Genomic DNA, 20,184 nt, shown 5'->3' on the forward strand with positions numbered 1-20,184 from the left:
ACGCAAGTTTCTAGATATGCAATTTGAAGCTTCCTGAGCAGGTGCAAGATTGACAAGGGTATTTTGAAAATATCCACTGCATCCTCTTGTCCTGAGATGTGCTGATACCTCTACATGGGATCATGTCATGTGCTTGGTTTTAGGTTCTGTGCTGTTCAGCAACCGTTTTCACATAAATTAACGTGTTTACCGTAAAACAATCAAAATAAAGTGCTTTATATCGGTTTCCTCTGAATACATTGTGTTTTGATCTCATATTCCAGGTGCCGATCAGTCCGTTTCCTGCAGTGGAAGTAGAGACCAAGAAGCTCCCTGCTGCAGAAGACACTTCACCTACCGAGTCCGATTTTGCGGATAATGTTGGGACACAGGTAATAGCGAAGTGATGACACTGCTTCTTGAAACTGTGACATTCCTTGGGGGATTTTCAATCATCATGTTTGTTCACAAACTGCCACATGCAGTCCTAAACTCGGATTGTTCAGTAAATTAGCAATTCAGGAGGATGTTGACGTCTCATTTTACAAAAGTATTCCAGTCAGAAATACTAAGCGGGATATAGTGCAGGAGCAGTGTAACATCGCACTGTCGTACATTTCTTGTTTTGTCCTTGTGGGGCCCCTGAAAATGAAATTTGTCTTTCAAGTTCCCTGTCAGGGGGCCAGTGTTACACACTCTTTTCTAGTCTTGCCTTATGGGGCCCTCCCGTTTTTATCTAGGTGAATTTGATTTTACTTCATTAAGAAAACACCTTTCAATATCTAAACTCACATTTCTGGAGATGCAATTTGAAGCTTCCTGAGCAGGTGCAAGTCTAACAAGGGTATTTTGAAAAGAATCTACTTCTATGAGCTGAAATATCTTTTTTCAAAGTTCCCTATCAGGAAGCCAGTGTTTTCACACTCTTTTCTAGTCTTGCCTTATGGGGCCCTCCCGTTTTTATCTAGGTGAATTTGATTTTACTTCATTAAGAAAACACTTGTCAATATCTAAACTCAAGTTTTACAAAAGTATTCCAGTCAGAAATACTAAGCGGGATATAGTGCAGGAGCAGTGTAACATCGCACTGTCGTACATTTCTTGTTTTGTCCTTGTGGGGCCCCTGAAAATGAAATCTGTCTTTCAAGTTCCCTGTCAGGAGGCCAGTGTTACACACTCTTTTCTAGTCTTCCCTTATGGGGCCCTCCCGTTTTTATCTACATGAAATTGATTTAACTTCATTAAGAAAACACCTTTCAATATCTAAACTCAAATTTCTGGAGATGCAATTTGAAGCTTCCTGAGCAGGTGCAAGTCTAACAAGGGTATTTTGAAAAGAATCTACTTCTATGAGCTGAAATATCTTTTTTCAAAGTTCCCTTTCAGGAAGCCAGTGTTGCACACTCTTTTCTAGTCTTGCCTTATGGGGCCCTCCCGTTTTTATCTACATGAAATTGATTTAACTTCATTAAGAAAACACCTTTCAATATCTAAACTCAAGTTTCTAGATATGTAATTTGAAGCTTCCTGAGCAGGTGCAAGATTGACAAGGGTATTTTGAAAATATCCACTGCATCCTCTTGTATTTGTCCTGAGATGTGCTGATACCTCTACATGGGATCATGTCATGTGCTTGGTTTTAGGTTCTGTGCTGTTCAGCAACCGTTTTCACATAAATTAACGTGTTTACCGTAAAACAATCAAAATAAAGTGCTTTATATCGGTTTCCTCTGAATACATTGTGTTTTGATCTCATATTCCAGGTGCCGATCAGTCCGTTTCCTGCAGTGGAAGTAGAGACCAAGAAGCTCCCTGCTGCAGAAGACACTTCACCTACCGAGTCCGATTTTGCGGATAATGTTGGGACACAGGTAATAGCGAAGTGATGACACTGCTTCCTGAAACTGTGTTACATTCCGGATTTTCAAAGTCATCATGTTTGTTCACGAACTACCCCATGCAGTCCTAAACTCAGATTGTTAAGTAAATTAGCAATTCAGCAGGATGTTGACGTCTCATTTTACAAAAGTATTCCAGTCAGAAATACTAAGCGGGATATAGTGCAGGAGCAGTGTAACATCGAACTGTCGTACATTTCTTGTTTTGTCCTTGTGGGGCCCCTGAAAATGAAATCTGTCTTTCAAGTTCCCTGTCAGGAGGCCAGTGTTACACACTCTTTTCTAGTCTTGCCTTATGGGGCCCTCCCGTTTTTATCTAGGTGAATTTGATTTTACTTCATTAAGAAAACACTTGTCAATATCTAAACTCAAGTTTTACAAAAGTATTCCAGTCAGAAATACTAAGCGGGATATAGTGCAGGAGCAGTGTAACATCGCACTGTCGTACATTTCTTGTTTTGTCCTTGTGGGGCCCCTGAAAATGAAATCTGTCTTTCAAGTTCCCTGTCAGGAGGCCAGTGTTACACACTCTTTTCTAGTCTTGCCTTATGGGGCCCTCCCGTTTTTATCTACATGAAATTGATTTAACTTCATTAAGAAAACACCTTTCAATATCTAAACTCAAATTTCTGGAGATGCAATTTGAAGCTTCCTGAGCAGGTGCAAGTCTAACAAGGGTATTTTGAAAAGAATCTACTTCTATGAGCTGAAATATCTTTTTTCAAAGTTCCCTTTCAGGAAGCCAGTGTTGCACACTCTTTTCTAGTCTTGCCTTATGGGGCCCTCCCGTTTTTATCTACATGAAATTGATTTAACTTCATTAAGAAAACACCTTTCAATATCTAAACTCAAGTTTCTAGATATGTAATTTGAAGCTTCCTGAGCAGGTGCAAGATTGACAAGGGTATTTTGAAAATATCCACTGCATCCTCTTGTATTTGTCCTGAGATGTGCTGATACCTCTACATGGGATCATGTCATGTGCTTGGTTTTAGGTTCTGTGCTGTTCAGCAACCGTTTTCACATAAATTAACGTGTTTACCGTAAAACAATCAAAATAAAGTGCTTTATATCGGTTTCCTCTGAATACATTGTGTTTTGATCTCATATTCCAGGTGCCGATCAGTCCGTTTCCTGCAGTGGAAGTAGAGACCAAGAAGCTCCCTGCTGCAGAAGACACTTCACCTACCGAGTCCGATTTTGCGGATAATGTTGGGACACAGGTAATAGCGAAGGGATGACACTGCTTCCTGAAACTGTGTTACATTCCGGATTTTCAAAGTCATCATGTTTGTTCACGAACTACCCCATGCAGTCCTAAACTCAGATTGTTAAGTAAATTAGCAATTCAGCAGGATTTTGACTTCTCATTTTACAAAAGTATTCCAGTCAGAAATACTAAGCGGGATATAGTGCAGGAGCAGTGTAACATCGAACTGTCGTACATTTCTTGTTTTGTCCTTGTGGGGCCCCTGAAAATGAAATCTGTCTTTCAAGTTCCCTGTCAGGAGGCCAGTGTTACACACTCTTTTCTAGTCTTGCCTTATGGGGCCCTCCCGTTTTTATCTAGGTGAATTTGATTTTACTTCATTAAGAAAACACCTTTCAATATCTAAACTCACATTTCTGGAGATGCAATTTGAAGCTTCCTGAGCAGGTGCAAGTCTAACAAGGGTATTTTGAAAAGAATCTACTTCTATGAGCTGAAATATCTTTTTTCAAAGTTCCCTTTCAGGAAGCCAGTGTTACACACTCTTTTCTAGTCTTGCCTTATGGGGCCCTCCCGTTTTTATCTAGGTGAATTTGATTTTACTTCATTAAGAAAACACTTGTCAATATCTAAACGCAAGTTTCTAGATATGCAATTTGAAGCTTCCTGAGCAGGTGCAAGATTGACAAGGGTATTTTGAAAATATCCACTGCATCCTCTTGTATTTGTCCTGAGATGTGCTGATACCTCTACATGGGATCATGTCATGTGCTTGGTTTTAGGTTCTGTGCTGTTCAGCAACCGTTTTCACATGAATTAACGTGTTTACCGTAAAACGATCAAAATAAAGTGCTTTATATCGGTTTCCTCTGAATACATTGTGTTTTGATCTCATATTCCAGGTGCCGATCAGTCCGTTTCCTGCAGTGGAAGTAGAGACCAAGAAGCTCCCTGCTGCAGAAGACACTTCACCTACCGAGTCCGATTTTGCGGATAATGTTGGGACACAGGTAATAGCGAAGTGATGACACTGCTTCTTGAAACTGTGACATTCCTTGGGGGATTTTCAATCATCATGTTTGTTCACGAACTGCCACATGCAGTCCTAAACTCGGATTGTTCAGTAAATTAGCAATTCAGGAGGATGTTGACGTCTCATTTTACAAAAGTATTCCAGTCAGAAATACTAAGCGGGATATAGTGCAGGAGCAGTGTAACATCGCACTGTCGTACATTTCTTGTTTTGTCCTTGTGGGGCCCCTGAAAATGAAATCTGTCTTTCAAGTTCCCTGTCAGGAGGCCAGTGTTACACACTCTTTTCTAGTCTTGCCTTATGGGGCCCTCCCGTTTTTATCTACATGAAATTGATTTAACTTCATTAAGAAAACACCTTTCAATATCTAAACTCAAATTTCTGGAGATGCAATTTGAAGCTTCCTGAGCAGGTGCAAGATTGACAAGGGTATTTTGAAAATATCCACTGCATCCTCTTGTATTTGTCCTGAGATGTGCTGATACCTCTACATGGGATCATGTCATGTGCTTGGTTTTAGGTTCTGTGCTGTTCAGCAACCGTTTTCACATAAATTAACGTGTTTACCGTAAAACAATCAAAATAAAGTGCTTTATATCGGTTTCCTCTGAATACATTGTGTTTTGATCTCATATTCCAGGTGCCGATCAGTCCGTTTCCTGCAGTGGAAGTAGAGACCAAGAAGCTCCCTGCTGCAGAAGACACTTCACCTACCGAGTCCGATTTTGCGGATAATGTTGGGACACAGGTAATAGCGAAGTGATGACACTGCTTCCTGAAACTGTGTTACATTCCGGATTTTCAAAGTCATCATGTTTGTTCACGAACTACCCCATGCAGTCGTAAACTCAGATTGTTAAGTAAATTAGCAATTCAGCAGGATTTTGACTTCTCATTTTACAAAAGTATTCCAGTCAGAAATACTAAGCGGGATATAGTGCAGGAGCAGTGTAACATCGCACTGTCGTACATTTCTTGTTATGTACTTGTGGGGCCCCTGAGACTGAAATCTGTCTTTCAAGTTCCCTGTCAGGAGGCCAGTGTTACACTCTTTTCTAGTCTTGCCTTATGGGGCCCTCCCGTTTTTATCTACATGAAATTGATTTAACTTCATTAAGAAAACACCTTTCAATATCTAAACTCACATTTCTGGAGATGCAATTTGAAGCTTCCTGAGCAGGTGCAAGTCTAACAAGGGTATTTTGAAAAGAATCTACTTCTATGAGCTGAAATATCTTTTTTCAAAGTTCCCTTTCAGGAAGCCAGTGTTACACACTCTTTTCTAGTCTTGCCTTATGGGGCCCTCCCGTTTTTATCTAGGTGAATTTGATTTTACTTCATTAAGAAAACACTTGTCAATATCTAAACTCAAGTTTCTAGATATGCAATTTGAAGCTTCCTGAGCAGGTGCAAGATTGACAAGGGTATTTTGAAAATATCCACTGCATCCTCTTGTATTTGTCCTGAGATGTGCTGATACCTCTGCATGGGATCATGTCATGTGCTTGGTTTTAGGTTCTGTGCTGTTCAGCAACCGTTTTCACATAAATTAACGTGTTTACCATAAAACGATCAAAATAAAGTGCTTTATATCGGTTTCCTCTGAATACATTGTGTTTTGATCTCATATTCCAGGTGCCGATCAGTCCGTTTCCTGCAGTGGAAGTAGAGACCAAGAAGCTCCCTGCTGCAGAAGACACTTCACCTACCGAGTCCGATTTTGCGGATAATGTTGGGACACAGGTAATAGCGAAGGGATGACACTGCTTCCTGAAACTGTGTTACATTCCGGATTTTCAAAGTCATCATGTTTGTTCACGAACTACCCCATGCAGTCGTAAACTCGGATTGTTCAGTAAATTAGCAATTCAGGAGGATGTTGACATCTCATTTTTCAAAAGTATTCCAGTCAGAAATACTAACCGGGGGTTAGTAGAGGAGCAGTGTAATAACTAAAATTGATTTTACTTAATTGAGAAAAAGCCTGTCAAACTTCCTGAGCAGGTCAAATGTAACAAGGGTCAAGTCATGCTTGCTCACAAATTGTTTATTTTCTGTATGTTCAGGTGTTTACTTCCCAAGTAACTTCCCTAGTGGATTATTCTGACAGTGATGATTCCATGGAAGTTGCTCCAGAAAAGGTAAGGAAAGTAAACATGAAATTACATAGATACTGTGGATGCCATTATATGATTCATAAGTGTTTCACTTTTTATCTTTTCCAAACGATGTCAAGAAAAGTGGATAACAATACATTGACATACATTTATCACCAGCTGGATAGTGAATCAGATTCTTCAGGACCCCAGTACCATTCAGATTCAACTTTAGTTGATGAAACTGACGATCCTGATTATCTAAAAGCTCATTCCAGTGAGCAATCATTTTTCGTGCCAATGCTGAAAAGGACCAAAAGTATTCTGGTAGGCATCTGAATCTCTGAATAACATAAGATAGTTGAAGTCACATTCTCCCTCACGTCTTTAACTTTTAATTTATTTAATTTAAAAAATTTGGATAACCTTGACAAAACTAATTTTTTGCAGATGAAGGATAGAGTACCAGATTTTTCCAATAGTCTCTACGATTCAACTGATGACAGCACAGAGTGCAATTCTCCCAAGAGTGAAATGGGGGCCAAAAGGCCAAGGATAGACCGCTGCTGTCCTGTGAGTCCCTTTGTTCATAATCCTTGAAATGTCACATTACTGAATTCAACACCAGGTTTACTGCCTAGACCCTGCTTATAGACCATGCATTAGATCTGTGCTATTAAATATTGAAAAGTGTCAGTTTTTCAATTGGAGTCAGAAATTCAGATGTTGTGTTAATTTGATTTGATTTTTTCTTCTTCAAAAGATTGGATCAGATGACTCAAGTTTTGACAGTGAAGATGACTATATTCCACACCCCAGTGAGGAAACCACAGACAGTGACGGCTTGGAATTATCTATGAAGGCTAAAGCCAAGAAAAAAAGTACATCTGCTGTTAAAAGCAGAAGTAAGTCCACCAGTCAGAGCAGTAAGAATGCAAGCCACAACAACAGTGAGGAAACCACAGACAGTGACGGCTTGGAATTATCTATGAAGGCTAAAGCCAAGAAAAAAAGTACATCTGCTGTTAAAAGCAGAAGTAAGTCCACCAGTCAGAGCAGTAAGAATGCAAGCCACAACAACAGTGGGTCCAGAGAGAGTACAAGCTTTGGAGATGAGTGTATTCCACAACCAAGTGAGTCCAGCACAGACAGCAACTGCAGCTTAGAGTTATCCATAAAAGATAAAGAAAAGAACAAAGTTACATCCAATGTCAAAAGCAGAAGTAAGTCCATCAGTCAAAAAGGGTTTGCACCCAGTCAGAGAAGAAGTAAGACGTCAAACCAGAGCAGCTCTGGGTCCAGCAAAAGCATAAGACAGAACTTTGTAACAATAGCTGATGAGAATGAGGAAACAGTGGTGCAAACACATATTAATGAGGATTCAAGTGTTCCACTGCCCTTTGAAGAAGAGCTATGTGTTTATGTTAACCCAGTTTTAAAAGGGGAGGATGGATCAAGGAAATACAACAAGAAACATCGCTGCTTTTACTGTGGACAAGTTGTTCAGAAAATGTCCAGACACTTGTTGCGCAAGCACAGTGATCAAGTAGATGTAGCAAAGGCATGTAGTTTGCCAAAGAACTCCAGTGAAAGAAGGCGGCAGTTAGATTACATCCGAAATAAGGGGAATTTTGAACACAACATTGATGTTTTGGAGAAGAAAAGAGGCAAGCTTATCCCATGTAAACAACCAACAAAAAAAAGTGAAGGAGGAAAATTTGCTCATTGTGTGTACTGCTACGGATTGTTCACAAAGCGAGTGATGTGGCGACATTTTCAAGTCTGCCAATTCAAGCCCCAGAGTAATCCTTCAAAACAGGGTAAAACAAGAGTTCAAGCATTGTGTGCATTTGCTGAACCTGTTCCACAAGGATATAGCAATGCATACTGGAAGTTCCTAAGCAACATGAACCAAGACAACATTGCAGTTGCAGTGAAGAAAGACCCCTGCCTCCTCAAGTATGGCTACAGATTATTCAGGAAGGTTGAGAAAGTGATCAGCCAACACCAGTTTGTCCGCCAAAAACTGCGAGAGCTTGGCCGATTGCTCCTAGAGGTGACTAAAAGTAAACCTGTTAAGACCATAAGGGACCTCATAAAACCTGGGGAGTATAATCGAGTTGTCAATGCTACTGGATGTCTTGCTGGGTTGAATGAAAAAACGGGAACATATAAAATACCATCACTGGCTCGCAAGGTTGGACATAGTTTACATTCCTTAGCCATGTATCTCAAATCTGAAGGATTAAAGGAAAATGACAAACAGGCTGTGCAAGATGCTGATGACTTTGCAGCTCTGTACAAGGAAAGCTGGAAATTTGATATTGGAGGTCTAGCGAAAACTCAGCTTGACCAGACCAAATGGAACGCCCCTCAACTCCTACCATTTACAGAAGATGTAAAAAATCTTCATTCCTTTTTGTCTGAAAAACAGCTGCAGGACTTGAATGCCCTGAAAGAAAACCCGTCACCTTCAAGATGGAAAAAGCTTGCCAAAGTATCGCTGACACAGGTTATCCTCTTCAACCGCCGTCGGGCAGGAGAGGTATCCAGAATGCCTCTGTCTGTGTACTTATCCAAGGATACATCAGAAACACATGAAGATGTTAATTTGGCCCTCACAGCGCTTGAGCAGAAACTTTGCAAACATTTTTTACGCATGACTATAGTAGGGAAGAGAGGAAGGAAAGTACCGGTTCTTATAACTCCACTCATGAGAGAATCACTTGACACTCTAACAGAGAAGCGAGAAGAATGTGGAGTGCTGAAGGAAAATGAATACTTGTTTGCCCTGCCCCATTCTATCCACTACCTCCGGGGATCAGACTGCATTCGGCAGTTTGTGAAGGAATGTGAAGACATCAGAAATCCCCAGGCGCTTACCTCAACAAAATTAAGAAAACACATTGCCACTCTCTCAGCTGTCCTCAATCTCAAAACAACAGAACTTGACCAGTTGGCGGATTTCCTTGGACATAACATTGCTGTCCACAGGCAGCACTACCGCCTTCCAGAGGGTACCCTACAGTTGGCCAAAATAAGCAAAGTTCTCCTGGCATTAGAACAGGGAAGGCTAGGAGAATACAAGGGCAAGAGTCTGGATGAGATCCAGCTTGATGTGAATGGTAATTCCTCCTCACACTCATAGCTCATAATTTTTTTGAGGTGTACTAGTATAGGGTATTAATTCATTTAGCCAGTGTCTATGGGAAGGATGGAGTGCATAAATCCAATTTTGTAAAATAATAATTTTCTCAGATGCACCGTCAATTAATTAATATTTGAGTTTTACATCTCTGGCACTTAGGTGCCGCATTGTTGCATATTCAGTGGTGACTGTAGTAGGCTTTACAAAATGAGGATTTTTGTGGTCGATTACAAATTATGTATAACACATTTTCTGTCTATCATTTTAGAGACTGTTGATATAGAGTGTTCGCAGAAGAGTTCAGAGGAGATGGAGGGTTCAGAGGAAGACATGGACGGATCACAGGAGAAGGAAGGTATGTGCATCTCATTGTTCTGTATTTAGTTTTGAGTTATTGATTGATTAATTGATTTCAACTTTATTAAACCCCTAAGATAATTTGATATTGAAGATTGTCACACAAGATTTTTCCTTAAATTTTTATAAAAAGACAAGTTAAGAACACACTTAAAAGATAGCAGACATGTATAAATCAGTGAAGTGCAAAGTTCTGGAGCTACATGTGTGTTAGAGTCTGGTAGCCACAGACAGAACAGACTTGCTGAACCTCTCCTTTTAATTTCTGGGCTGCTGTTGTCTTTTGCTGCGGCTACTCCTTAGGCTGTCCAAAGAGCTGTAGACGGGGTGAGACTGCTGCTATAGAGTGTTCGCAGAAGAGTTCACAGGAGATGGAGGGTTCAGAGGAAGACATGGACGGATCACAGGAGAAGGAAGGTATGTGCATCTCATTGTTCTGTATTTAGTTTTGAGTTATTGATTGATTAATTGATTTCAACTTTATTAAACCCCTAATATAATTTGATATTGAAGATTGTCACACAAGATTTTTCTTTAAATTTTTATAAAAAGACAAGTTAAGAACACACTTAAAAGATAGCAGACATGTATAAATCAGTGAAGTGCAAAGTTCTGGAGCTACATGTGTGTTAGAGTCTGGTAGCCACAGACAGAACAGACTTGCTGAACCTCTCCTTTTAATTTCTGGGCTGCTGTTGTCTTTTGCTGCGGCTACTCCTTAGGCTGTCCAAAGAGCTGTAGACGGGGTGAGACTGCTGCTATAGAGTGTTCGCAGAAGAGTTCACAGGAGATGGAGGGTTCAGAAGAAGACATGGACTGTTTACAGGAGAAGGAAGGTATGTGCATCTCATTGTTCTTTATTTGGTTTTGAGTTATTGATTGATTAAACTTTATTAAACCCCGAAGATTACTTGATATTGAAGACTGTAAAAAAAAAAAAAGAGGAATAATAGCAATTATTATTATCCCCATTTATGAGGGCTCTGTATGCTCGATTGTATGTTAGCTGCTCCAGTTGTACAGCGGAGTCGGGGGTGTTATCATTAAGCCATGTTTCAGTGAAAACAAGCACACAGCAGTTATTTACTGTCCGATACACTGATCTCAGCAGTTGTATATGATCCATTTTGTGGTCCAAGGATCGTACATTAGCCAGGATGATGGAGGGTATGGCTGGGCGGGTTGGACTAGCTGCTAGCCTAGCCCGGATACATGCGTGCTTGCCCCTATTCTGTTTCCTTGCACACTGCTTGTGACGCCTCCTTTTCAGGGGAGGGGTAGCAGTCGAGTCCGGTGTGATCGCAGGCCGGCGGACTAATCCGAGTTCCCTTAGTGTCTCGTTGTAATGTCCATAACATTTTATATCTTGCTCTTACAGAAATATAGAAGAGCCTGTCGACAAAGTTTGTTACCCTTGATTTTATTAAATTGTGTTATGGTTGATTTACAGATACATCCTGCCCTGCCTTTACTCTAACTGCACTATAAATCCGTTTTTATTTTCACTTTGCATGGCTTGGTTTTATTGTATTTCACAGAAGTGTTGTTTCTAGAGTAGAGAAAAAGGTTTTAGTTTGCACAATACACTTTCTTAAAGTAGAACAACAAGTTTAAGGAATGTTAATATACTGTGACATGCCATCCAATGTATGACTTCAAAGTCTTATAATTATGTAATTTGAAGCATATACAGGATATGCTTCAAATTACATAATTATAAGACTTTGAAGTCATACATTGGATGGCACATCATCCGGAGACAGTGCTGCTCAATAAGTTACAAGTTCTCTATTATCAATATCCTAATACAGTCAACTCACAGCTACTTAATATTTTAAATCAATATCTGTTTAGCTTTACTGAATTATGTATTGTCTTCACCTAGATGCCTGTGAGACAGAGGCGGAAGGAAGAGAGTCTGCAAGAAAGAGAGGTGAGCTCAGAGCACACAATTTGGATCCAATTGTGGGTCAGTGCGCCTTTTTTCATCCTTTAGGTCCCTTATCACCTTTTCAATAAGGATGGCTCACTGTTGTGTCGTCAGATTCGCACAAAACACTGCGGAACCCTATTGCTAACTTTTGTTTGCAGATAGGAGACAAATATTTGTTAAACGTCATTATTGACATTAATCTCCGTCTATGATTTGAGCCAGCCAAGTGCAACAAGACACCGAAAACAGGCCCATATTAACAAATAAAATAAAATATAACAAAATGATGAGTGCTTCCATCCTTATGTAGTTCAGTGGGTACGATTTGTCCTATGTAAAACCAGATTGTATATGAATCAGGCAACCCTATAAATGCACCAATTGTGTAGACTACAGTGCAGAATAGAAATGGCAAAGTAAATGTCTCATGTGAACTTTCGTATGGTGAATTCACACAGGACGATCCATGTTCCTCTCTTCTGAAATAGCTCTATCTCACTGATTAGGCCAAACCTTCTGACCACATCTATCTTACTCCTTTCCATCTCCATGCAGTAGTTGTGTTGTTGATCCTGTAGTCGCTGTGGCTTCTTAACCAGTATATTAGCATTAAATCCAGAAAACATACATGTTGCTGTAATGATCTGATAATTAAAATGCACTCTGTCTCATTAGGCAAAAAAACTGTAAAAAAGCGAAGCTGGACACAAGAGGAAAGTGCTGCAGTGGAAAGGCATCTGGGGAAGTTTATCAGAAGGAACCAAGTACCAGGTAAACGTGACTGTGAAAGTTGCGTTGCTGCAGAATCAGAAGTCCTTGAAACCAGAGACTGGAAAGCCGTCAAATATTTCATAAAAAATCGAATCTCTGCCATGAGACGGAAACTTCAGTGAACAGTTGTTTTCTCTCTTATCCACCTTTCCCTGAATGTCATGGTGGGAAAACGTTTAACCTTTTGTTATTTTTTTCTTTTGAGACATGTTTATCCGAACTTTATTCTCAAAACACATTTCAAATTGACACTTCACTACACCATCAAACCAGTAACCACTGCACCACTAACCCAACTCCCGAGTATTATCTTCAAGCTTATTATCTTCAAGTGTTTATTTCGTCTTTTAGTGAAAACAGCAAAAACATAGCTTTAAAATATAAGAACAAGCTAAGGAAGCTAACTTAGCTCACTTTTGTGTTCAACGACTCGTCAGTTGGTTTTGTTCAGGAGTTCAACCAAAAAAATGTTATTCTTTGAGAATAAAATTGAAACAATGGAAATTACTAATGTCTTCTGCTAGTTTCTTTGAGCCTCGTGAAGATATAAAGACTAGAAATATGTGTGTACAAGTGGACCTCACAACGTTTTTGTGCTAGTAATATGTGTGTGTACAATTGGACCTCACAAGGTCTTTATGCTAGAAACCGGACCCCATAATTGGGCAAAAAACTTTTTGGACAAAAGTTTGGAAATCTTTAAATTTGAAGTGCTGGTAATTAAAAAGAATTTTTTTTTAGCTTCCCTGATTTTTTACAGAGCTGTAGGAGCACTGGAAAGGGTGGACCCCACAAAGGGGGGAATACTGTGTGGACCCCACAATTGGGAAAGACAAGAATGTGTGTGTGTAACAGGTCTTTTATAAATAGTGGTTTGAATTTTTTTTTTTATATCCTGGCCATTTACACCACAATACCAGAACATTAATAAAAGGATAATCTTGGTAAATTGTGCATTTTTGGGCGTCTGTGGTGACGTGTGTAGGGCGATTCGGTCGTCCACTGGGTTACAGGGTCGGTGGTTTGATCCCCCGTCTCCCCGCCACATGTCCAAGTGTCCCTGGGCAAAGAGACACTGAACCCTAAACTGCTCCCGATAGTTATAGCTTGCACCCTGCGTGGTAGCTGCTGCTGCTATCGGTGTATGAATGTGTGTGTGAATGGGTGAATGTGCACAAAACAATGTAAGGCGCTTTGGGTCTGTGAAAAACCAGGGAGAAGAGCTATATAAATAGAATATATTTATTATTTTAAAGGTCGATGACTTGTGTTCAGAGTTGACCCATTACTTCCTCCTTCAGTCTCCATGTTACATTGTTTTCCTGTTTGCAGATTTGAACACTTACAGGTTTACCGAGGCTTGTGTAAGACGTTGACATGCAGATATGAATCAGGATGCCTTTTAAGAAGACACACACACACACACAAAATTACGCACGCACTCACTCACTCACACACACACACACACGTACACACATACACACATGCACACACTCACCCACTCACTCACTCACTCACTCACTCACTCACTCACTCACTCACTCACTCACTCACTCACTCACTCACTCACTCACTCACTCACTCACTCACTCACTCACTCACTCACTCACTCACTCACCCACCCACTCACTCACTCACTCACTCACTCACCCACTCACTCACTCACTCACTCACTCACACACACACACACACACACACACTCACACATTTGTCTTGTTTACACTGTTATGTTTCTTATCAATAAAATAAACTACATTATTTTCAAAAAAACTACAAAAATATATATAGAACTACATTAAAAATGGCCGCTTTGAAGCTTTGAAGGGTTAGTTTGCTAGCGAAGCCGGAGCAGAGAAACCAGCCGTGCAACATCTCCTGTTTCCTTGTTGACATAGTTTAAAGAGGGAGTGAAAGAGCCAGTGGCAGTGTGTGGGTTTAAGACGCCGTGTGTATCTTGGTGGTGTTTGTAAAGAAGTTACTGTAGTTTTATTTCTTTACTGAGTCATTTAGGGATCAGGGAAGTAATGGAAGGTTTATATAAACACACACACACACACACACACACACACACACACGCACACACACACACACACACTCACTCACTCACTCACTCACTCACTCACTCACTCACTCACTCACTCACTCACTCACTCACTCACTCACTCACTCACTCACTCACTCACTCACTCACTCACACACACACACACAGGTTTATGAGCTCATTATACTCTTTATACACACCTTGTATACATGCCTTCTGACTCGGAGGGCTTTTTCATTTAGACTTTTGAATTCAAGTGCGTGATACAATTAGTAATTGAGTAAAGTAGGAATTTGTTTTATTTCTTATATAACACCTTTAAAAAACCTATTTTACAAAGTGATTTTTTTAAATAAAAATGTAAGATATTTTTTTGGCATTTTTATGCTTTATTGATAGTGTAGAGAGAGAGTTGAAATGGGGCAGAGAGGGGAGTGACATGCAGAGAACGACCGCGGGCTGGAATCGAACCCGGATCTGCTGCTGGCTGAGGCCCATGGGGGGGGGACGCCCTACCAACTGAGCTAAGGGCGCCCCACAAAGTGATTTTTAACAAAAGGTTACACGAGTTCAACACAAACAATGAAAACGAAAGATTTTTTTTTTTTTTTTTTGTGAATTCTTGCAGGAAGCAGCAGGTAGAATGTGTTGTGGATCAGATAAGAGGAAGGGAACAGAGAAGACAGTCTGGGTGAGATAACGTCTGTTTAGGTCCCAAAGAGCAACAGTGGAATTTAGCACAAACGTACACTTGCCCTGCGTTCCAAATCTCATACTCTTTCTTTTTTCTTTTCTAGATAACTTTCATTTCATTTAATTTAACTTTTATTTATCCCCGAGAGATTTATGTTCAGATAATACTTCAGAACATAAAAACAATCTAGTTAGGATGCAGTATGCTAGAATTGGGACATTATTTATTTCATCATAACATTGCGCCTTGATCTTGCCTCTTGCTTTTATATCCGTCGCGCATCCCAGTTGTTTTCATATGGAGGCTTCGTCGATGTGACGTCACTTCCGGTGCGCACTGGATTGTGGGTCAGAATCGCCCAAATAGCATCCTGTTTTCAACACTTAAAATCTCGACCGGATCTAGTAGACTAGACATCCGGGTATTTTTTAACTAGATACTAAACTAAACACCTGTATATACTAAATCTGGCCACAAGAATCTAAACATCCTTAAAGGTGCAGTGTGTAATATGACATCATCAAGAAAGTTCTACAAAGTTCTAGAATGCAACGCTCCCTGGGTAACCCCAACCCTTTAGAATAATAACAGAAGCTACAGTGGCCTTCAAGGACGAGAACAATTCTAAATTTTAAACAATGCACCTGATGACATTCCAACTATGACACTTTCAAGATGGCGGCACTAGACCTTGGTCCAAAATATGCAGAAATATGGACATATATGAGACCTTTTCTAAGGGGAAAAAATAATAATTCAAAACATTTTTTTTCAGCTATTATGCACTAAATTAAATGTACTTATGGATATTATAATGACTTTCTACAAAATCTGCTAGGAAATAAAACCCAAAATTCTACACACTGCAGGTTTAAAAAAAAAAAAAATTATATGTAAACAGATTGGCCCAACGTAGCTATCAAGATGCCCTTTTATAGAGCCTAGGCTGTGTATGTATGAACACTGATATTTTATAGCTCACACACACACTATACAGACAGGTTTTTCATCGTGAGGAGAACGTCACTGGTTTGGACAAAAAGTGATTTTGACAACAAGCGTTCTCTAGAAGCGTTCTGTGAGAAACCAGGGAAAATCGCTGTATATAAGTGGAGTCCATTTACCATCGACGAGGAGCCTCAGAAACCCTGTGGGGAATCGAGCTTTTTATTCATCCCAGCTTTGAGCGAAGGAGTGAAACATTTATACAGTTACATCGCCTGTCTGACCTTGTGGGCTTGATTTACTCACCAGCAGCATAAGCTTTGAATATTGTGTGTGTGTGTGTGTGTGTGTGTGTGTGTGTGTGTGTGTGTGTGTGTGTGTGTGTTCCTCTGCCTGTGTGTGTGTGTCTCTGTGTCTTTCACATGTGTGTGTGTGTGTGTGTCTCTGTTCATGTCTGTGTGTGTGTGTGTGTCTTTTGTGTGTCTGTGTCTTTTGTGTGTCTGTGTCTTTCGTGTGTGTGTGTCTGCGTGTCTGTGTCTTTTGTGTGTGTGTGTATCTGTTTCTGTCGTTGTGTGTGTGTGTGTCTGTATATCTCTTTTGTGTGTGTGTGTTTTTCCTGCTTTTATAAATATAGAGGAATGTATCACAGTGTTAAAGTGGTTCAGAGGAAAAAGCTGTTAATACATTTATTTATGGATTTATTTTCATGACTGTCTGACCTCACACCTGTTGGGTTTACCTCTCTCCTCCAGTCTTCCCCCGGTGGCTCTGTGTACGTCCCTGTAGCATCTGATAATGGAATAACTCCTGAAAATGTATATATACAGCCCCAGAAAAACATTAAGAGACCGCAGTCTGGATTTTTCTTAAATCTTCATCTCTACATTACTTATTGGAAATGCTCTAAATGACAATATTTTTATTGCAAATTTGGTAGAAATGTTGTCAGTAGTTTTATATTATAAAACCAAAATGTTCATTCTACTCAAACATATGCCTATAAATAGTAAAACGAGAGACACTGAACATTTGGAGTGGTCTATTGATTTTTTCTGGAGCTGTATATTTGGCACTTATCTTGATCAGAAATGTATCTTAAAGGGACACTGTGTAACATTTTAAGTAATATATTAACTTAAATCAATATCCTCATTCATAACTATGTCCTCATTGGTGTAAAATCACCTCTGCCAATAATCTGAATTATCCTCCTGGGCGGAGAATTTACAAATATTAATATAAAATTTTGTACATTGAGCAGGCAAGTCTTATGGAGGAATCCATGTTTTTGGAATGTCATCAGGTGCATTGTTTAAAATTTAGAATCGTTCTTGTCCTTGAAGGGCAGTGTAGCTTCTGTTATTATTCTAAAGGGGTGGGGTTACCCAGGGAGCGTTGCATTCTAGAACTTTGTAGAACTTTCTTGATGATGTCATATTACACACTGCACCTTTAAAGATAATTAAGTATATTCAACGCCTTGAAAAAAGCACGCCCTGTGGACACAGGCCTTAATAGTCGTAATCATTTTTTAAAAAAGAATCTTAGAATGATCAGTCATAAGTGTAGTCATACGTATAGTCAATCAATCATAACTAAATACATATTAATACATATAATGGGCCTATTGCACCTTTCAAAGCCAAGGTACAAAGTGCTTTACAAATAGTAAAAACAAACAAAAAAAACACATTGATAAAATCCAATACAAGTAGACTATAAAAACATGGTAAAAAAAAAAAAAAAAAATGTTGTCATTTGTTCTCTGCCAAACATAGCGGGGAAACCGTAGCTGTAGAAACCCCGTCGTGTGTGTGTGTGTGTGTGTGTGTGTGTGTGTGTGTGTGTGTGTGTGTGTGTGTGTGTGTGTGTGTGTGTGTGTGTGTGTGTGTGTGTGTGTGTGTGTGTGTGTGTGTGTGTGTGTGTGTGTGTGTGTGTGTGTGTGTGTGTGTGTGTGTGTGTGTGTGTGTGTGTGTGTGTGTGTGTGTGTGTGTGTGTGTGTGTAGAAACCCTGTGTGTGTAGAAACCCCGTGTGTGTGTGTGTAGAAACCCCGTCTTGCCTGAGTCCCACGCATCCTTCTAATCCCCAGCAGCTGTTAACTACACAAACAAGATAAAATGCATCTCTGTCTGCCTGTCTCTTTGTCTGTCTGTCTCTCTGCCTGTCGGTCTGTCTGTCTGCCTGTCTCTTTGCCTGTCTGTCTGTCTGTCTGTCTGTCTGTCTGCCTGTCTCTTTGCCTGTCTGTCTGTCTGCCTGTCTCTTTGTCTGTCTGTCTCTGCCTGTCTGTCTGTCTCTCTGCTAGATAGAAGACTCTTATGCTCATGTGGAGGCGTGTGTGTGCGTGTGTTTGTGCTTGTGTGTGTGTGTGCTTGTGCGTGTGTGTGTGTGTGTGTGTGTGTGTTTTATTTATTTTTTGCAGCGACGGGTAGTGGGCGACATTTTTGGCCGTGAATTAGCTGTAGGCGACTTCCCTTCTCCATAGTCATATCTCTGGTCTCTGTCAGATTCCAGCTCCCCTCACTAGCGGGTTATATAACATCTACTGTGGAGGGATTCTCTCATATACTCATATATACCAGTTATACTTACATTGTGTAGATATTATAGTATAATGTTCATACTTTTTTTTTAAATGCTTTATTTATAGTTTTTTTTTTCAACACTGACGAAGGGAATACAAAAATAAAAGATAAAATGTATCTCAATTTTGCTATACAAATGATTGAAGATTTGGGGCGACTGTGGCTCAGGTGGTAGAGCGGGTCGGCCAATGGTCGAAGGGTTGGCGGTTCGATTCCCGCCCTGTCACTTGTGTCATTGTTGTTGTGTCCTTGGGCAAAACACTTCAACCACCTTGCCTCGTGTGAATGTCGATAGTTAGCCTGCTGCTATCGGTGTGTGAATGGGAACAGGTCTCCCTTGAAAAAGAGTCTCCGGTCTCAATGGGATTTACCTGTATAAATAAAAGCTAAAAAAAAAGAACTTGCCATTGCCCTATCTAAAATGGCCACTGGGTTTATATATGTGGTCAGGTTATGTGAGGTTAACTCTCAAACACTCACACAGCCCTTGTCAAGTGAAATGGTCTGGAGGCCGATGATATTTATAAGTGTTAGATAAATATGTATTGACAGTTTGATCACCAGCACAAGCTCTGAATACCGTGTGTGTGTGTGTGTGTGTGCGTGTGTGTGTGTGTGTGTGTGTGTGTGTGTGTGTGTGTGTGTGTGTGTGTGTGTGTGTGTGTGTGTGTGTGTGTGTGTGTGTGTGTGTGTGTGTGTGTGTGTGTGTGTGTGTGTGTGTGTGTGTGTGTGTGTGTGTGTGTGTGTGTGTGTGTGTGTGTGTGTGTGTGTGTGTGTGTGTGTGTGTGTGTGTGTGTGTGTGTGTGTGTAAGGTGGATCGAGCTGTGGTTTCGCTCAGGTGATTTTCTGTTAACTAATGACGTCCCTCGAGGCATTTTCATTTCCACTCCACAACAACAGCCTGTTTCAAATGCCCTGTCTGTCTGTCTGTCTGTCTGTCTATCTATCCATCCATCCATCCATCCATCTATCCATCTATCTATCTATCTTACATTATTTATATCATATCCTCATGTTTGTTGCCCTACGCATTTTTATATACAGTTTAGTGGGCGTCCTGGGGAAATGCACCTGTTGGAAGACCAAGAAGAAGAAGAAGTACTATAGAATAAATAACTAAACACATCTTCACCTCATCACTTGATATTGTGGAAAGACTTGAGGCAGTGGTGGATGATGCCATCTTTAGTAACTATAGCTTCTTGTCCTTGAAGGCCACCGTAGCTTCTGTAAATTCTCCTTAAAGGGGAGGGGTTAGCAAGGGAGCGTTGCAATCTAGAACCGCACCAGTAGATGCCTCTTAATACTCCAATATTTGTCTGTCTGTCTGTCTGTCTGTCTGTCTGTCTGTCTGTCAGTCACTCTCTCTTAGGTAAATATAGGTGTCTGAGTCTGGAGCACATCCTCTCTGACAGGTGGACAATCTCTCTGTCACCCTAACACACTTCAGAAGGAATTTTTTTTTTTAAGATTATTTTTTGTCATTTTCAAGCTTT

The 20,184-nt window shown here is 40.2% G+C and overlaps 1 protein-coding gene across 1 annotated transcript in view; it reads left to right on the forward strand.

Annotated features, from left to right (window-relative positions):
- Nucleotides 1-6,240: 6,240 nt before the first annotated feature.
- cadps2 (Ca++-dependent secretion activator 2) overlaps nt 6,241-20,184 on the forward strand; it is a gene marked incomplete at both ends in the record, with an annotated part of 92,368 nt that continues 78,424 nt past the window's right edge. Inside the window, 11 exons of the mRNA XM_080028495.1 lie at nt 6,241-6,261; nt 6,667-6,789; nt 6,980-7,121; nt 8,088-8,282; nt 8,651-8,761; nt 9,162-9,341; nt 9,633-9,719; nt 10,025-10,138; nt 10,444-10,557; nt 10,861-10,888; nt 10,992-11,063. Of these exons, the coding sequence (XP_079884621.1) occupies nt 6,241-6,261; nt 6,667-6,789; nt 6,980-7,121; nt 8,088-8,282; nt 8,651-8,761; nt 9,162-9,341; nt 9,633-9,719; nt 10,025-10,138; nt 10,444-10,557; nt 10,861-10,888; nt 10,992-11,063 (1,187 nt within the window). The remainder of the gene's footprint in view (nt 6,262-6,666; nt 6,790-6,979; nt 7,122-8,087; nt 8,283-8,650; nt 8,762-9,161; nt 9,342-9,632; nt 9,720-10,024; nt 10,139-10,443; nt 10,558-10,860; nt 10,889-10,991; nt 11,064-20,184) is intronic.

This window comes from Ammodytes marinus (genome assembly GCF_949987685.1).
Source record: "Ammodytes marinus genome assembly, chromosome: 5".
Classification (NCBI taxonomy): Eukaryota; Metazoa; Chordata; class Actinopteri; order Uranoscopiformes; family Ammodytidae; genus Ammodytes; species Ammodytes marinus.